Below are 18,810 nucleotides of genomic sequence, written 5' to 3'. Positions count from 1 at the left end.
TTACACACAATCATCATGGGGGATAATGCTATCTTTTATACAACCCCACTCACATCATCAGCTCCCTGATTTCATGCCATTGAAATGAAAAAGGAAACCATATGTTTCTTCCAAGTTATGCTGGAGCATAACAAATCCTTGTGTTCTGGTGGGGTGTCTTCAAATCACCTACCCACCTAAGAGCTCCTGAAATGAATTCAATACTGAGGGTGGCAGGTCCATAATCTCCTTAGCAAACTGCTATGCCCAGTGCACAGCCTGGGGGAAGAGAAGACCCAGTTTTGGAAGGATCTCACACCCCTCAGGGCAAGTGGTAGCAAACACTCTCTTGTTCTGCCTGGGTGGAAAAGGGTAGCCCCTCAGTCCATTGGGGCTTCTCTGGGGGGGCTATTTACTTTGGACTTGAATAAAGAACAAAGCTTTGGCTGCAGCACTCCCTGGCCAGACACCAGCTGGCCATGAAAAGCAGTGCTTTCAAAGGCCAGTATCTGTCAGGTTTCTCATTATGGGTGAATGCCATGAGAATTGGCTACTCCAAAGAGTGATTTAGAGCTGGACATGACATCTGCAACTCGGTTGCCCCCTCAGACCCTTGGAGATCTGCCTTCACCAGCAAGCGTGAGTCTTTGCAAAAGCCTCTTGCAGAGTCTTGCTGGAAATTTATTAGGGACCAGCTGTCAAAATTGAAGCTTAAAATAGCCTACCATGGTGCTACAGGACACAAAATGATGAGAACCTGTACAAAGTAAATATGGTAGTATACTCCCTGAGCCACAGCCTCACACAAGCCACCCCTGGTTTCCCTTTGACTGCCCAGGCTGTGAAAAGAGAACTATTCACAAAGCAATGAAGATTTCTTTGAATTATCCCTTTCCCCAAGCCATGATTTCCAGCATTCAGTCCCCTAGCCAGGTTGTTTCCTTGTCAAATACTCTGAGGAAGAGAGGGTCAAAACCAGGAAACTTTCCAAATGGATATCAAGAGCTGACATCTCTGCTTTATATCACCCAGAAAAGGTGTCCAAAGCACTTCCTTAGCTTGTCAGCAGCTAGATACCCAAAATTTAAGACCCTGGAAACTTTTGACTTTATATAGAAGTTTGTGGGAAACATCAAAGGGGCTTTGCAAAGATGAGGGAGACTGGTAAGGAGTAGCTCTGTCTGCTACTCATTCCTCGTGCAGCTCTCAAATCATGCAGTGTGTTTCCTTAGAGAAGAGGAATGTGAGAACTGAAACCAAAACCCACAGGAAGAAATACCCCACAGTGCTATTTTCAATGAGCACAATTAAAACAAAAGCATTCAAATAAGGCTGTGCACATCTCAAAGGATCTGATCTTAAAATCATAGGAAGTTTTGCGTTGGAAGGGACCTTTAAAGGTCTTCTAGTCCAACCCACCTGCAGTGATCAGGGACATCTACAACTACCTGAAGGGAGGTTGTAGCAAGGTGGGGGTTGCTCCCTTCTCCCAGGCAACCAGCACCAGAACAAGAGGACACAGTCTCAAGCTGCACCAGGGGAAGTTTAGAGTGGAGGTTAGGAAAAAGTTCTTCATAGAAAGAGGTATTGGCCATTGGAATGTGCTGCTCAGGGAGGTGGTGGGGTCACCATCACTGAAGGTGTTTAGGAAGAGACTTTATGGGGTGCTTGGTACCATGGTTTAGTTGATTAGATAGTGTTGGATGATAGGTTGGACTCGTTGATCTCAAAGGTCTCTTCCAATCTGGTCTATTCTATTCTATTCTATTCTATCTTTGACTAGATTGGGTCGCTCAAAGTTTGGTCCAACCTGACATGGAATGTTTCCAGGGACAGGGCATCTACCACCTCTCTGGCCAACCTATGCCAGTGTTTTATCACCTCCTTATAAAATAATTCTTCCTTAGGTCTAGTCCAAATCTCTCCTCTTTTAGTTTAAACTCATTACCCTTTGTCCTGTGACAAGCCCTGCTAAAAGACTGTCTCCATCTTTCTTATAGGCTCGTTTTTAAGTAATGAAAGGCTGCTATAAGATCTCCACAGAGCCTTGTCCTTTCCAGGCTGAAAAACCATGACTATTTAAGCTTGTCCTCATAGAAGATGAGATGTGTTCCAGCCCTTTGATCATTTTGGTGGCCTTCCCTGGACCCACTCTAAGAGGTCCATGTTTTTCTCGTGCTGATGACTCCCAAGCTGGACACAGTACTACAGAGTCTTACCAGATCCCAGTAAATCTCGAAGTCTCCCTGGAATTTCAAAATATTTGGGATCAAAGCATTAGATCTTTGACACTAAAACTTGGGAATGCTGAAGGAAAGCATTGATGCTGAACCTAGCCCTTTGTAGTTCCCTTCTCATTGGTATCTCAGCTACCTTAGCACCTCAGCTACCTCATCTAATTTAATCTACAGTATCTAGAGGAGAGGGCAGAAAGACACTTTGAGACACCCATTCATCACAGGAGGACTGACATACAGCCAGAGAGCTAAAGTGAAGCAAGGTGACTTCAGAATTTCACTTAGCACCTCCTGGGGTCTGGCATCCCTTTTGGTCTGTGATATGTCTCCCAAGTCTGCACTATAAACCTCCAAGGCACTGATGTGAATCAATCAGACCAATTAAAATTCATTTTCATGGATGCTAGGGAAAGGAACTTCCCTAAAGATCCTTAGAAAATACTCCCTTCTCCATTTGGTACATTCATCTCTAGGTAATTGCACAAGCTGATGCTACTGTAGTACCCTCTACAAATAAGCTGGCGTTTAAAGTGAAAAATACACAAGTGTAGATGAAACCATATGCACCAACATCTTTAATTTTGCCATTCCAACTGTTAAAATTCAGCTGGGGGAGGAAAAGAGGCTTTTCCACTGAGTTGCTTGAGTCCTGCTATGCACATTTTACCTAAACATACTTCAGCTTATTTAGCTAAATACAATTCACATGCTACAAGCAAAAGTTCATGTTCTTTACTGGGATAATTAAGGCAAGGTCATAAAATGATGTTTTAAGCAAATACCTCCCTTTGATTGAGCCACTGGAGAGCAACCATGTTTAGACATAGATCAGTGAAGACATCTGGAATGTAGGTTTATGTGTCAACATACATCATGAGTTGAACACTATGTACAGAACTCCAGATTGGCACTTGGATGCCAAAAGTCTTGGTTGCATTAAACACCCTGGTAATTAAGTGCAGCAGCTCCAGCCTGGCCCTTTCCAGGGGGCTCTGAAACATGACATATTGGGTCTTTCATAAAGCCTCTCTATCAGTAACTTTAAGTTAGTCATAAAACCATAGAGTGAGAAACTCGTGAGCACCTACCTGCTCCACAGATCCAAACAGTTATTATTTTACTGCACTCAAGCTAGCAGTGGTTGAGAAATTATGTCAATGAGGATTTAGGAGTGACAAAGTGACCTAGGTGGAATACTGACACCTATATCTCCCACTGTCTCTTGGAAAACAGTAAACTTTCTCAGCTTATGGATTTAAGGGAATATATGTTATCAAGGTAGGGATTTCACTTCAGAAGAAGCAAGGGTTCGTTTACTTTTCAGCTCAGCATCAGAAGAATTTTACCCTTTATCCAAAACCAGAGCAGTTTCAGTGAAGTATGGAATTGTACTGTTTTAGCAAGCTGATAATTTAAACTCTGTGAAATAGAGATCCATTTATCATTCCTGTTAGCTTCCACAGTCAAATTTCATTCTCGTGACACTCTCAACTGGCATACAGTATAAGCTTCTGCAACATAAATGTTTCCAGAACTGACAATGCTGCAATGTTTACCCCCAGGGAGCTCAGATACCCCAATAAGGATTATATGAGCTTTTGTAGACTCTGCTGGAGTCCTTTAAAAAGCCATGCCACGCCTGTTACTGACACAAAATAACTCATAGTTTTCAAAAGATAACCCACTGGGCAAATGAGATTCTGCCCATTCGTCGCAGGACTCTTGCTTTCCCATTGTTTCTCCACAAACAGATCAGAGAAATGCATTGCAAAAAAAACTACCCAAAAAAAAAAATAATATATATATATATATATATAATAAAATAAAGATGTTTTGAAAGCGTGCAAAAGCTCATTTATCCATCGATTCATCGACATGCAACGGAAAGGCATACATACCTTCAGTCACAATGGTTGGGGCCTCTAACAAAATGAGCCTTTGGGCCACTCCAACAATGTTGGGCAGTATTAAGTCTCGAAGAGCATCGAGGTTACGAATATCCAGAGCAGTAAATGCGAAGCTTCCATCAGTAGCAATCTGCTGCAGCTCTGCACTGTCAGCATTCAGGACCCCAATGCTAAATGAAAATATACTAGCTTGCTTCACTGCCAACAAGCCCTCTCGGATATCATCGCTAGACTCTCCACCACTTATCAGTACTAAAATCTGCGGCACCGCTTCCTCTATCCTGCTGCCTCCTGCCTGGGTGAAGAGGTTCTCCACCACAAACTCCAGTGCCGCACCGGTGTTCGCTTCCTCGCCACCGCGGAAGCTCAGTGCCTTCACGGCATCCAGAACCTCCGCTTTTGTGGGGTAGCTGTTCAAAGCGAACTCAGTTCTGGGTTCATCACTATACTGCACCACCCCAATGTGTATGTGCTGAGCTCCAACTCTGAGGCTTTCAATCAAATTTACAAGGAAATCGCGTATGGCTTGAAAATTGACACTTCCGATGTTGTTTGATCCGTCAATAAGGAAAATAAGGTCAGCAGACTCTTGAGCTTTAAAAAAAAGAAATGCAAAAGGTGAAAGCATTACAATGAGTGATTACATGCAGTTGTACAGTGTTCTGACATGTTTCTTGGAAAAACAGTAAGAAACACGAAAATGAGAAAACAAAATGTGTGTTCACTGAGGAGGTGACATTTGCCTCTTAGTTCTGCATTCTGATTGAATACAGCCTCCCAGACCTATCCCAGTAGCATCCATCACCCATCAAAAGATGGTCTGAGAAGATGCAACCTGAGCTGGTAGCTGCAGTTACCAGCAGGGGGTCAGTGTGAAGGGCATGTGAGGAGAAACCTTGGCAAATATAATTTGGGAAATCTACATCCATTCCATCACTGGCCAGTGTATTCAAACAGACCCAAAAGCACGATGGTGGATTTTGGTGGTAATTCATCCTAAAGGTAGCTGATGAGGACAGTAAATGTCATAGGCAGCTTTCCTCATTGCAATCTCTCTCTCTCTCTTTTTTTATTCTTTTTATTTTTTTTTTTTTAGGGGGGATGGGAGAAAAATTCCATTGGTTTTGGGATGTGGAAATTTTCAGCTTCTCTGTTGCAATTATGCTCCTTTGCTGGTTAAAAACAGAGGTTGAATATATTGGCTTCTCCCACCATGAAGGATTCTTGTTGGAGATGCATTTGTCAGAAACAATCAAAAGGGTTTTGATTATTACTCTGGCACTTTAACTCTTTCACCAGCTGCTAGCATACACATGACAGTGCTTGTCCAGCAAGCTGACCCACACAATTGCCAACCTGTGCCACATAAAAAAGGTTTTGCTGTTACTATTTTGCACAAAGATGCATTGCTTATGAATAGAGGGGTCTGGTCTGGATTTTTCATGTGGACTCTGGATATTCAATCAAGGAATGCAGAATCAGGTTAAAACAGGATGATGAAATCAGTCATGACACAATTATCCAACTCTATATTGTGACCACACTCAGATGATCTGCTGAGAATATACACACACCAAACACAACTTTTCTATGGCATTAACACGGTTGCTGAGGGGGAAGCTTTTCCGCTGTGAGACTTACCAAGGCAGACCCAAAATGCTCTGGTGTCTGCTGTTACTCCTTTTGCTCAGCTAATTTTACCATCACATCACCAAGAGCTGTATGCATGCAAAAAGGGGAGGGAAATGACCCCAAAGCACGCTCAGATATTTCTTTGCCACTACTATCCAATTTTGCTAAGAAATTAAATTTTAGACTATTTGTGAATGAATGACAAGCAGCATTTGGAAATCCCACCCAGCTCTCAAATTTGAAAGCTGAAGGTGAAACCAGTTGCAAAACTTGGCTATTAACCAGCCAATAATATTTTTATTTTTTTTTTTCTTGGCCTGTTTAGTTGTTTTTCTAGTAAATGGGTTTTATACATCACAATGCCACCAAGAGATTCAAATAATGCCACAATTTGAGTGACAAAGGAGAATGTCTCCAGGGCATCATGGCTTGCCTGGGCTGCTTTAACAGCCAGTGCTGGCTTGGAGAATATCGACATAGTTCAGAACTGCAAAGGGCTTCAGGATTTGTATTTCCATCAAGTCAAAATTTAGTGGTGTTTAGGGTTGTCTTTACTGTACCTATTTCAGTTGGGTTTAAACAATTCTACTTCATCACACAAGTGAAAGGGAAATCTCAAAGTGGTTGTACTCAGTGCTGCTTTAGATACCTTGGGCATGTTTTTGAGCAACAAGATTTCAGACACAAGTGGGTATCATAGAATTAACAAGGTTGGAAAAGACCTCAAAGATCAAGTCCAACCTGTCACCCAACACCTCATGCCTACTAGACCATGGCACCAAGTGCCACATCCAATCCCCTCTTGAACACTTTATCATCACAGCAGCATGGGTCACTCCCACAAGAGACAAGATAGATATAAAACAGATGTGTTGGATAATTTGTCATCACTGTAAAAAACCTTGTAACTTCAGTGCACGTTTATGGAACAAGCTGGTGCTGGAGAACAAATACAAGCATGCTTGTTACACAACTAAGCAAGGAAGGTCAGATGAGACAGACAGCTAAGATTTAATGAACACATATCAGGGCAAATGTGGGGATGACTTTCATACTTTCTCTAGTCAGCTTGGGGGACTGCCACAGACTAACAACTTTGGGACTCTACACTGGAAGTACTGTGGGACTGGTTTTTGTTGTTTTGGGTTTTTTTTACATTCATCATTTATATTAGGGCTCATTTGTAGCATAACATGCATGGTTGTTTTATACAGTTTAGTGCTACATGGAGTTATCAGCTGAATAGATGACTTCTTAAACTCTTATCCAAACAGTTATTTGCCCCACGCTTTGCACACTGTTGTCATCCAAAGTTTAGGGTCTGTCACATCTTTGTCCATGTTTAATGGCACTCTGTAGATCACCCATTCAAGTCACACAGAGGCAAAATGACAATAGTAGCATTAAAATAAATGTGTGTTATAAGGGGAGGAAGATGTTTTTTAAAAAATGTCTTTGAATAGAAATTAACTTGGAAATGCATGACATACATAAAGCAGAAATTTACCCTTAAAGTTTTTAAAGGAATGTCTGTGAGTCTGTATGTTTATATACTATGGGGTTGCCCTGCTGGCATGTCCCAGAGGAGAACAGCCAGCCACCAAAGACCAGTTCCCCTAATGATTTCAACAGGGGTCCTTCATGGTGAAGGTGCTGAACAGCCACAGCAGTTCTGCCAGCAGGTTGGGTATAACATTCATCTTCCACATACATTGACATGATTTTCTTAGCTGGTGAACCTTATGTCATCTTTCTGGGGCAGCTGTTTTTCTTCCCTGTGGCTTTGACATGATCTGGGTATTTGCCCTGTCAAGCACTTTGCACAACACAAACACATGTGAGCACAGCCTTTTGGTGTCACTCGGTGGTGTCATGCAGTGATGGAGAGCACCCAGTGGGGCTGGCGTGAGGGTTAATCAGGCAAGACAACACAGGGGGATTAATGTTACACTGCCTCATTACACTGCCGTTTGCCTTACATCACCCCACAAGCTGTTGACCTTCAGATGGAGTCTCAGAAATAAAAAGAAAGGTTTGATCTCTGGGACTTCTGTTTTGAAACACAACAAAGCTGTTCAGAAGGCCCTTTCAACGCTGAAATTTCATAAACAAGAGAAGGGGTGAAGGAAGTGTCATTTTTTTCCAGGCAAGTTGGGCCCCCAGCTAGTGGTCAGTGCAGATCTGTTGAAGCCAACATGGTTTGCAGAGAGGATTCAGTTACAGGAAAGGTCCAGCACTCCAGCAAGTGGAAGCCATCAGTTTGCAGAGAAGGTATTTTGGTGGCATCACAAAAGGGACTCTCCAACCACACACCTTCTCCAGGTGGATGAGGAGAGAGTCTAAGGGCCAGCTCAAGGATGAGGTCTCAGTGGAGTTTTCCACTGGACTGCTTTTTCTGTCTTCAGACAAGAATGTGACTTTCTGGAGTAGCATATTACCTATATCCCTCACTAGCTGCAAAGGGACATCTCACATGGTGTCCTTGAGACAGCAGTGACCTCCTTGATCTACAGAGGGTTATCAGACAGGACCTCAAAGAGTTGCTATCACAGACGGTGTGCTCATCTCCTATGTGTCTGCCTTGGGGGTGGGTAAGATGGGACAATTTAATAACTCTGCAGAGTTCCCTACTTTTGCAATTGCATGCTATGGGCACAAAGGCATGGCCGCCATGGGCTGCTGCCCATCCAAGGGCTCCTGTACTACCTCCTTGCAGCTCTGGCAAGGATGCCAGCTCAATCTGCAAACAACCTCATGATCAATAGCTACAAACACAGGGCCACACGCTTCAAACCTTTGTTTTTAAACCTCTGAAGGTCCATCTCAGTCTTGCCCTTACAAAGGCTTTAAACAGCGCAACGCCAGCAGACACCAAGCCAATGTGAGCCACCAGCAGTCGGCCATTACCTGTGATGTCTTTAACCAGTCCTTTGGCCCCAGCCTTTTCTGGAGGCATGGATGAATGGACACTTGCCACTAAATCTCCAACTATGCCGTGGAGAGCAGTAAAATTCTCTAGGTTGAAAAGGTGCAGCTTGAAGGGTTCGCTGGCTATTTCCTTTAACTCCCCTTCCACTGCATCCTGCACGCCGACTGCAAACATGTTTACATGGGCAGATTTAAGGACAGATGATGGCAGAGACACATCATCCTGGGACTGGCCATCTGTTAAGACTATAATGACCTGGGGGACGCCTTCACCGGCTCTGCTTCCAGCAGCTTCAGTGAGGTGGTTCTCGATTAGGTACTCTAATCCTTTTCCAGTCTTGGTGTCTCCCCCCATGTACGACATGTTGGCAATATGGGAGAGGACGTCTCGAGTAGAGGGGTAGGTATTTAACTGGAACTCTGTGCGGGGGTTTCCGCTGAACTGGACCAGGGCAAAGCGAAAATCATTGCCTCCCACATCTAAAGCTTTTACAACATCATACAGAAACTCTCGAACCAGTTGGAAATGTTCCTTCCCAATGCTCCAAGAGGAATCCACTAGAAATATTATATCAGCCACGGCAACAGTTTTGACAGCTTTAAAAAAACAGATGGAGGTTTAGGGTTTTCTATCAGTCAGAGTAAGCAGGTCTCCTCCTCACCCAAATGACCGATGGCCTCTTTGCATGGCGAAAGTGAAGCTTAGCTTCTCCTTATTGCCCAAAGCAAAATGAGCAGTGCTGAAGAAAAACCAGGCAGCCATCAGCGCCCCGTCAGCATTACTACAGGCACATGGGGACAAGAAAGAACAGCATGCGAACTGCCCTTCCCATAGAGGAAGAGACCAGATGCTTTTGCCCTTCCAGGCGCTCAGAGCATGGGTTTGGATACCAGCCCTGAGCCAGACAAAAATACCTGCAGCTTGACATGTTAATTTGGGCACACTCGGCTTCAAATCACCCATAGTCTCCTATGCAAGTTTTTGCTGGCTCAGGGCTTTTGTGGCCCTGTGGCAGCACTGAAGGAAGAAAGAACTGCCCGGTTTAAGCAGCCTAGGTGCCAGTATGAGTTTTCCATGTTCTTCCTGCTTCTGACACCCTCCACACCACCAGCTACAGTCTCAAAGACACTAGTGCCTCCTCTTAAAAAAACCAAGCAGCCCTTCAGCAGGCCAGTGGCGGTGTTTGTCTTACTGCAAAATGCCCTACTACACATGCAAGAAGGGCAAACCAGCTATGCCCAGGGCAAAACCATCTCAGAGTTACCCTGGGTGCATGTTCTGCACCTCTGTCCCCCACACAGCATCCTCAGAGGCACACCACCAGCCAGCAACATGCTCAGGAAAGGACCCTCAGCCAAGTGGGAGCTAAGGAGCAGAAAGTAAATCACAACCTACCACCGACATGCAAGCTAAAAACCAAATGGTGCAAATGCATCAGTGCAAACTAGTGGCATGTTTGTACAGTGGCCAAGTCAAGTAAAGAGCCTGGTCTTACCTGCTTGTTGCTGGGCATGGACCAAGCGAAAGCCTGAGATAAAGAGGCAAAATATTGCCACAAAGGGCAAATGTTGATGTTTCCTCATTTTCATCTTTGATTTGACTTTTCCTTTTATTCTTTTTTGCTTCAAAGCACCCAATGTGAGACCTAAGGGAGAAAAAACAGGGAAGGTGAGAAACAGCAACAGTGCTAGCAAGGCACAGCTGAAGCACAAGATAGAAAATCCAGGCCATGTGGTTTTGCAGTGCTTTGTGGCATCCTAGCAGGAAGAAAGTATTTTAATGCTGGAAAAAGTCAGCTTCATAGAAAACATTTCTTGGAATAGGAATTGTTACTCACAGAACTGGTATTTAATCACTCCTGTGATTTAGTTGGCTCTCTTCTTACCTGTGTTGTCCCAGGTAATATCTAATGTATGGGAAGATTGTCAGCTTAGATTTCTGCCATCAACCCTCAAACATATCTGCCCTCTCACTTGTCCTCCTTGCTCATAGATAACCAGCTGAAACATCTTGGCCAGTGTTCCCTCTTTCATCCTTCCCTATTTCAATTCTTTATGAAAACCATAATCACAATTGCCCTGAACATCACTCTTTGCCTCAGCTCACCTTTTCAGTTGTCCCAAACATACGAATAGAAATTTAATTACTCCAGATCCAAGCAAGACACATGATTTGGCTGTACAGCAAAAATCCCTTGGACTCCCCCAAGCTCACAGCCCTGCTGATAGCCTGCGCCAGCTGATCACATTTTGGAAAGGCACCAAGAATAATATTTTTTGTGTTGGAGCCAACACTATAATTTATGTAAGTTTCTTATCTGTGATCCACCTGGCAAGCCTTCTGACACAACATCTCCTTCAGGAAAGCTGTTGTCATAGAGATGGTCAAATTATTATTTAATCCTCATTTTTAAGCCTACAGAGGAGAAACCAGAAAGGCTTGCTTAACTGAGAAAATATCCTCCCAAAAGGGAATGCAGTGATTTAATACTTTTCATTCCCCAAAAGGAGCTCAGTCACTGAGAGTAGCCAAAAGTGATTCAGATACATCAAGGTATTAACTGGGTCATTATTAACAACAACAACAAAAAACAATCCTTCATCAATTCAGAGATTTATGACCAACACAAGAGTTGAGAGGGCTAAGGGGAAAAGACTAAGTCCCTCTTTAAGGAAAACCACAGTGGTTACACAAATGGCTATCCTTCACACACCTGGAAACAAAACCAAGTGTCAGGAATTAGGAAAATTTCAGAAATAAATCTTTTGAAAGGCTGATTCCCCTTCCACTGAAGAGCTGCTCTTCAGGGCTGTGGGGGGTGGCTAGTGGGGAGGGTGTCAGTGTAGAAGAGGAAACAACTTCCACCTTGTTTCCAAAAACCTGACACAATCTTGATGCTTCCACTGGCTCCCTGTGTGACAAGGCTGCGTTGCGATCTGGGAGAAGGGGTTGGCAAGCATTTGCTTTTCCACATGTTCCAGATGGCATTTCTGAATGCTACATAGCATGAGTCAGGCAGAAGTTAGCCTCTACCTTTCTCCCTGCATTTGTGTATTATAAAAATAACAAGGCCTGGTGAAGGGACATTGAATAGGTGCCCAGAGCCAGCAGCTAGCACGTAGCGCTGATTAAGACGTGGCAAGTCTTCTCTGTTATTGGCAGCTCCTCAATGTATAGAGGCTGCTGTAGCCCAGAGGTATCACAATCATTCATAAAAAGACTGAGAAAATCACCCTTGCTAGCTGGCACCCATCCATCCCCCTGGCTGTTTCAGTCCAGGCCAAACCTCTCAGTGCCTGCAGTGGGAGTGAACCTGCTCTGTTGGACTGCATTGCTAATTTACAGCTTTCTCCCAGAAAACCTAGGTGCACCCAAAGGACACAAGTGAAGGGGAAAGCTCGGCTCTGCTTCCCCGTGGGAGCAGGAGTAGGCAGGGGCACTGTTGCAGGGTTCCTCCCCCAAGCACTCAGCTGCAGGTTCCAGAGCTGAGGCCTGTAAAAAGCACCAAGCTTCTGACAATCACCCATCCAACCCCACCAAAGCATGTCTGCACTGAGCAGAAGAGGGTTATGGAAAAGCTGCAAGTTTCCCGAGATGGGCTTGCCTTGCAGCACCCAGTGGGATTTAAAATACTGCTATCAATGAAAGAAAAACATGAAATAAAATGCACTGTGTAGAAAAACAGCCTGTTGAAATACTGGATGCTGTAAAAGTGCTTGTATTTCTTCTCCAGAATGCAGGAAGTTATGTTATCATCCTGTTTATTAGCTGCTGGCATCCTATCCCTCTGCAGTCACAACAGCTGGGGTTGAACAGAGCATCAAGATAAACCAGTGAAAATGAATGTCTCAGCAGCTAATAAATGACAGGAGCAAAGCAAACATTTGAGGATTTTTAGCTTTAAACACTGAGCAGCTGCAGAGACCCTCATGGGGCTGTTTACAACCATGAAATGCAGCAGAAGAGAAAAGCAAATCTCCCCTGCTTGCAACACTCCTTGTGACCCTCCCCCAGTGGTGTGCAACTGAGCTTTGCATCAAATGAGATTTCCAAAATCAATGGTGAATCTACATCTACATTTTTAGGGCTGCTGTAGCTGGGAACGTCTTGAAGAATTACTTTGCCCATGCCCAAGGAGCCTGGTGGGGAGCCAGGGCTGAGCCCATCTCTTTTAGGTCCCTTTGGGTCACAGTTCAGCCTTGGAGACTTGCAGTAGAGGAACCACCATCTGTATTTTATGTACCACCTTCCTGACAAACCGAAACACTGAAAGACGAGTCAGCTCTTGGGGTACCCCCAGATATCACAGTGTATTAAGACAAAAAATGTTGTATTTGCCTTGGTCAGCTGGGAAATACAATGCCTTTTTTCAAGCAATAACAAGTTGGCTGGCTGTTCTTTTTAGGCACCTTCTTTTCCAGTTTAGCCTTTAAGAGGCCTCCAGATCTATTTCCAGCTTTCTCTGTAACTTCCATCATGGCATTTTCAGTTACATGAAAGCAAAAGGACTTGTTCATCAACAAGAAATTAGTTTTAGCTCCATGCTAAAATCACAGGAGGTGAGAAGAAAAGAAGCAAACCCTTGCAGGAAGAGATTGTAGATGTCTTTTAGAGACTGACTGGCATTTAAACAGCAGTGTCCCTGATCAGGGCTTTCCCTTATATTCCCACACACGCCCTGTCAGTAAAGGAGAAGGAGATGGGTGCTGGCAGGGAGGATAGGAGATGACCTTCCTGTAGCAGATAGCCCTCCCTGTCATGGGCAGGGATGCCCCTCAATTAGCCCAGGCTACCCAAGGCCCCATCCAGCCTGGCCCTGAACATCTTCAAGGAGGGGGCATCCACAACCTCTCTGGACTCCAGAGTTTCGCCACTCTCATAGTGAAGAATTTCTTCCCACGATCTGATCCAAACCTATTCTGCCTTCAATTTAAATCCATTTTCCCCTGTCCTATTGGTGGACACTCTTGTCAAAAGTCCCTTTGCAGCTCCCCCTACAGGATCCCTTCAGGTATTGGAAGGCAGCTCTAAGGTCCCCCTGCAGTCCTCTCTCAAGGCTGAACCCTAGCTCCCCTCAGCCTATCCCCACAGCAGAGGCGCTCTAGTCCCCAGACCATCCCTGTGGCACTCCTCTGGCCCCGCTCCAATAGATACATGTTCCTCCTTACAGGTGTGACACCAGAACTGCAAGCAGTATTCCAGGTGGGATGAAATATAGATCAGATGTGTGTTTTACTTAGATATGGATGGGTGCAGCAGCAGGTGAAGGGAATATTAATGTTGTTGTAAAACATCTCTTAAATTTTAATACCTAGCTGGGCAGTGCTTCAGGTGCTGATGCCATCTGTCACACTGGACTATAAGAGAAAACCAACTGCACAGCATGAGCTGTTGGAGGGGTTTTCTGAACTAGCATTTTGAAGTTTCTTGATACTTTTCCTCAAGGGTGAAGGATTGAGCTGGGCAGAACTGACTCCTAGGGTGCAATCACTAGGAAATCCAAAAGTAGTGATTTATTGTTGAAATATCCTCCTATCAGCTCTCCTTCCCCATGACAAACTGCTGCTGCAGACAGGTAAGCAGCCTCTGGGGAAGGACAGAGGACTCTTCAGTGCAGTAGGCAGAGCCATGACTTATGTGTTCTCCTGGGGAAAAATGGCCTGGGTTTGGGTTTGGGCTTGGGCTTGGGCAACCTGTGCAGTTATGCTAGCTGGCAGCACCAGGGACCTTCAGGATGCCTCACTGCCCTAGATCACAGTATATGTGGTCCAATTTTTCTGCCCAGCCATGGGACATTCCCATAAAAAAAATTAAGAGGGAATTGCAGCCCTTAGATTTCCTTGTGCATGTGAAGTGGGTCGTGAGACAAGATGCTGTGAGCATCCTCCAGACCCCTCAAAGTATTCCTTATAGCGATGTCAGGGTCAAAACCAAAAGGTCACTACCTTCATCTGCATTTGCTTTGTGGGGAACTCCCCATAGCTCATTATCATTCTGTTTCCTAACCAAAATGCTCAGCCTGAAATCTCCTCGACTTCATTGCTCTCTGCTGTATGCACATGCCTGGGAGGTAGCAACAAAGCCATGAGGCTGAAGCAAGCCTTGCCAGAAGCTTGAAAGTGAGCACCAGCTACCCAGAACAATTATATGCAGCCCCAGCAGTGGGATATACATCCAGTCATGGCTGTGGAGCATGCAGGAAGGAGAAAATTCTCCTGAAATCCTGATGTGGAGTCATGGTGGTATGGATTGCCCTCTGGAGGTAATGCATGCTCCTCTCAGATGGGTGAACGCTCTCCTGAAATTTCTCTATACTGTTAAGAATTCTAAACTGGGGAAAATGTTAGCCAGAAGCTAACCCCAGCAGTGATCTAGGCACTTAGAAGGCTAAATACTATGATTTTTCCATGTGAATATCTCTGTCACCTTTGAAAAGGGATGTAACTGTCCCAAGCCTTGAGCCTGGCTACCTCTTCATCACTGAGCACTGTATCTCCTCTGGCCCCACAGAATGCTTCCCTGGAAGCATTCAAAGCCAGGTTGGAAGGCACTTTGAGCAACCTGATCTAGTGCCAGGTGTTCCTGCTTGTGGCAGGGTATTTGCAGTTAGGGGATCTTTAACGTCCCTTCCAACCCAAAACTGTTCTGTGATTCAATGATTTCAGGAGACTCAGGGTGAGCTGTATAGGACAGATCCTTAATTTTTTTCATGGCCTCAATGGAGACATTTCAATTTGCATCAGCTCTTTTGAAGGGTTTCCCTTGCTGCCACCCAGCATTCAAAACACTAGGAAGATGAGGGTTGTTGGGCTGAGGGCTGCTTCTGAAAACATTTCTTCCTACAAAGGTAGACCTAAGCATTAAAAACAAACAAGCCTAGAAGGGTGGAAAATCTTCCTGCTTTTGCAAACCACCTGAGCTCTGCTTTTTGAAAAAGATCATTCAGCAATGTGGCAGAGTTACGCTACCCCAGCAGGTTCCCTGAGTTCTAGCCTTTAATATGAGTCACGTATTCATCTCTGTTCTTATAAGCATAAGGTTGGCTTAATCTGGTTGTTTTCTTCATCTGAAGGCTGAGGCTAAAATAGAGTAGTTAATAAGAGGAAAGGGAGTATTTGCTAAAAAAAAGAGGAAACTCCCTCAAAGATCAATGAGTCTTTATGTATAGTAACCCAAGCCTCCCAGAGCCTCTCCACCCAAACAAACTGGCTCCTTAATGTGGAACACAGAGCACTTAAAAAGGTGGAAAAAGTGATGGGCACACAGAGCAGTAAGGCTGGTTGTGATTCACAGTGGAGAGCAGGCTTGCAATGCCACCAGCAGACAGCCCTGCTGCTGTGCACACCCAGCACAGGGGCAAGTTCATCCCTTTGCTGCATATCAACTGCATCCAGACTGGGAGAATACAGTCCAAGGCTGGCAAGGCTGTGCAGTTACCCAAGTTTGCACTGCTGGAGAGAATAAGATGTTCCTTTCCATCCTGTTCCCAGACAGGCACGTAGCAAAATTTAGAGGAGGAACAGCCTTTTTTTTTTTTAACTCCTTGACATGTGGGGATAGGGCAGGGGCTGGCTTACCTCACCCTGAAACTGGGCAAAGTTAACTCGTGTGAACGGAAAATTGCAAAGATGTTTGAAAAACCAGAGAGGAAACCAGAGAGACTGCTGAAAACTGGAAAGGGAATGAATGAATGAGGACGGGTGGCAGCAGTGAGTGTGCAACCCAGTGCTTCTGTCTTACAAATGCCATCACACCCCTGGTTATGGTCACTTTGCAGAGGCAAAGACCAGAGTGGTCTTTGAAATGTCATCACACCCCTGGTTGTGGTCACTTTGCAGAGGCAAAGACCAGAGTGGCATAAGGGTATAAGGCTGGGGCCAGGAAGCCTGAGCTTCCTGAGTTCTGGGAGCTGTTGGTATCTCTGTTTTTGCTAAGTCAAGGGATAGCACCATACCATAATTGTCTACCCTGCAACCACACTCCTATGTGACCTTGGAGAAATCTCCCAGCTCCTTGCAGCAGCCTCCACTACAGACATCTCTCTGGCCTCCACAAATACTCCTAAACTGGATAGTCGTGCCCCAGAAACAGCACTATACAAGCACAGCAATTATCCAACTATAAATACTGATTGTTAATTATTATTTTTTTCCAAGCCAGTAAGTAATGGGGTAAAGCCAGAAGTTTGAAAAATGCAGTGTTCCTCCCATGAGAGCATGCATGAGTCATCCCAGCAACCAGCAGTGAGCTGAGAGTTTCCCATTGCACCCGCTGGAACCAGAATGGTTTGGCCACCTCCGCTCCAGCCAGTTTTGGCCCCTGTGCATGGTCAGGAAACCAATTTGGCTGCAACCCTTGCTCACCCTGGGCTCCATTTGGAAAGAGAGGGCTTTGCTCAGCCAAGAGGTGGTGGGGTGTCTCCACAATTAGTCATAGCCACCCCCTCAGCAAGAGCACTGCTGTGTGCAAAGCCCCGGGCAGCTGAGGACAAATGGGACTATGGGGAGGAAAGGTCTAGTGTTAGGGGTTAGGCAGGAGGAAACAGGTACAATGTCTGTAGAGAGGGGATGTAGCTCCTATTTCCCTCACGGTGGATGACCATGAGAAGATGTGCATTGTCCCTGGAGTGGCAGGGATATTTCTGGTAATGTGACCTGCATGGACTGGACAGGACAGGCTGACAAGCATCTCTGGTCAGTGCACCCTACCTTGCCTTGAGGCAGAAAAAGCAAAGGTTCCACCCAAACAATCCCCACCACTGGGGGCATGTCTCAGGAATAAGAAAAGGGTAGTGACACACCTGCTTAGCTGAACTCTTTTCAGGTGGGTCCCATTCATGCACCCACCTGCTTGTGCCCAAGGAGCTCCCCAAACCATTACATACCCTCCTGAAGGCATCCACCCCACTGCTTCCCAGGCATCCCACTCCTATCCCACCAAGCTGCTGCTGGAGTGATTTCCAGGCATCAAACACCATCGTTCAGAAGCAGGGGGAATACTCTGCTGTTGAATGAATTTAATTGCTCTTTAATGGTGGGGCCAGGAGCGTCACCATGCACCTGTGGTGCATGGGCTCATGGAGGAGGTTTCTGGTGTGAGTGAGCCAGTGACATTGCTTTGCTTCTCCAAGTTCAGCGCAAGCCTAGGGGTAGCTTTCCTCTAACGGCACCACTACATGCATAGGATGGGTTTTGTCCAAACTACCTTGAAAACCACGCAAAGACTAAGACCCTGCTGAGGTGGGGAAACGCATCCCGGCAGCTGCCAAGCCTGGGCTAAGGGCTCCCGCACGGAAAGCGACACTTACCCCTGAGCGAGCTCCCCAAAAAGTTGCCTATTCCAGGATTTTCCACTCTGAAGAGTCTTTCACCCTTGCTTCATGGTGTGCTGGTGCTGCTCAGCTTCCCAGTCCCGGCTTGCCTTGCTCGGTGGGGTGTGAGCAGCAGCAGGGCGAGGGGAATGGGGGTGCACTGGTCCCCACGAGACAGCTGCTGTGGATCTGAGTGAGGCTGGAGGAGGCAGCTGGCGCGAGAGTGCCGGGGGGCCGGGCGATCCGACGCCGCAAATGGGATCCAGATGGTTGGTGCTGGCGTTCCTGGGGCTGAGGTCAGAGCTGCTCATCACACGCGGTCCCCCCCCTCCGCCTCGGGGACGCCTCCGCACTGTGTGGCATCCCCTTCCCGCGCTGGCCCTGCTCTCTCCAAAATGCTTCTCCCTGCTATCAGTAAGGGGAAAAAAATACTTCGTTGTTTTTTTTTTTTTCCCAATAAATAAATAAAAGGAACAGTCTTGCAGAGTCATAGGAGCTGGTTTAATTATGTCTTTTGGTCAGGAGGGGCTGGACTTGGTTATTTGCAGGAGCCAGGACATGCCAAAGACCATACCAAGTTCTGCAGGGCTCCAGTGTAGCACCGTTTGGAGGTGCTCAAGGCTGCGGAAATCTCTCCTCGCTGAACAGCTACGAGCGGCAGCGCAGCCAGCCAGTCTCCTCTGGTTGTGGTTTCCTACTTGCATGTAACAGTGGGGTTTTTACCTGCCCAGATGGGGCGGAAGGAGTGGAGGGATTATATTATAGCATAATTTATAAAGACAATGTAGCTTCTTAGCATAAGGATGGATATTTTGA

General features: G+C 45.6%; 1 protein-coding gene across 1 annotated transcript in view; it reads right to left on the bottom strand.

Annotated features, from left to right (window-relative positions):
• The window catches only part of COL6A3 (collagen type VI alpha 3 chain), a 65,879-nt gene extending 47,533 nt beyond the window's left edge, over positions 1–18,346 (bottom strand). The window contains exons 1-4 of the mRNA XM_068138064.1: positions 17,992–18,346; positions 10,180–10,329; positions 8,663–9,280; positions 4,115–4,717 (exon numbers count right to left, since the gene is read on the bottom strand). Coding sequence (XP_067994165.1) covers positions 4,115–4,717; positions 8,663–9,280; positions 10,180–10,273 — 1,315 coding nt within the window. The 5' untranslated portion in view covers positions 10,274–10,329; positions 17,992–18,346. The remainder of the gene's footprint in view (positions 1–4,114; positions 4,718–8,662; positions 9,281–10,179; positions 10,330–17,991) is intronic.
• Between the last annotated feature and the right edge of the window lie 464 nt (positions 18,347–18,810).

The sequence above is a fragment of the Melanerpes formicivorus genome, unplaced genomic scaffold (assembly GCF_026170545.1).
Source record: "Melanerpes formicivorus ecotype bairdi unplaced genomic scaffold, bMelFor1.0.p_v2 SCAF_5, whole genome shotgun sequence".
In the NCBI taxonomy this organism is placed as follows: Eukaryota; Metazoa; Chordata; class Aves; order Piciformes; family Picidae; genus Melanerpes; species Melanerpes formicivorus.
The sequence above is the reverse complement of the archived record's forward strand: the minus strand, read 5'-3'. Positions and strand labels throughout refer to the sequence as shown.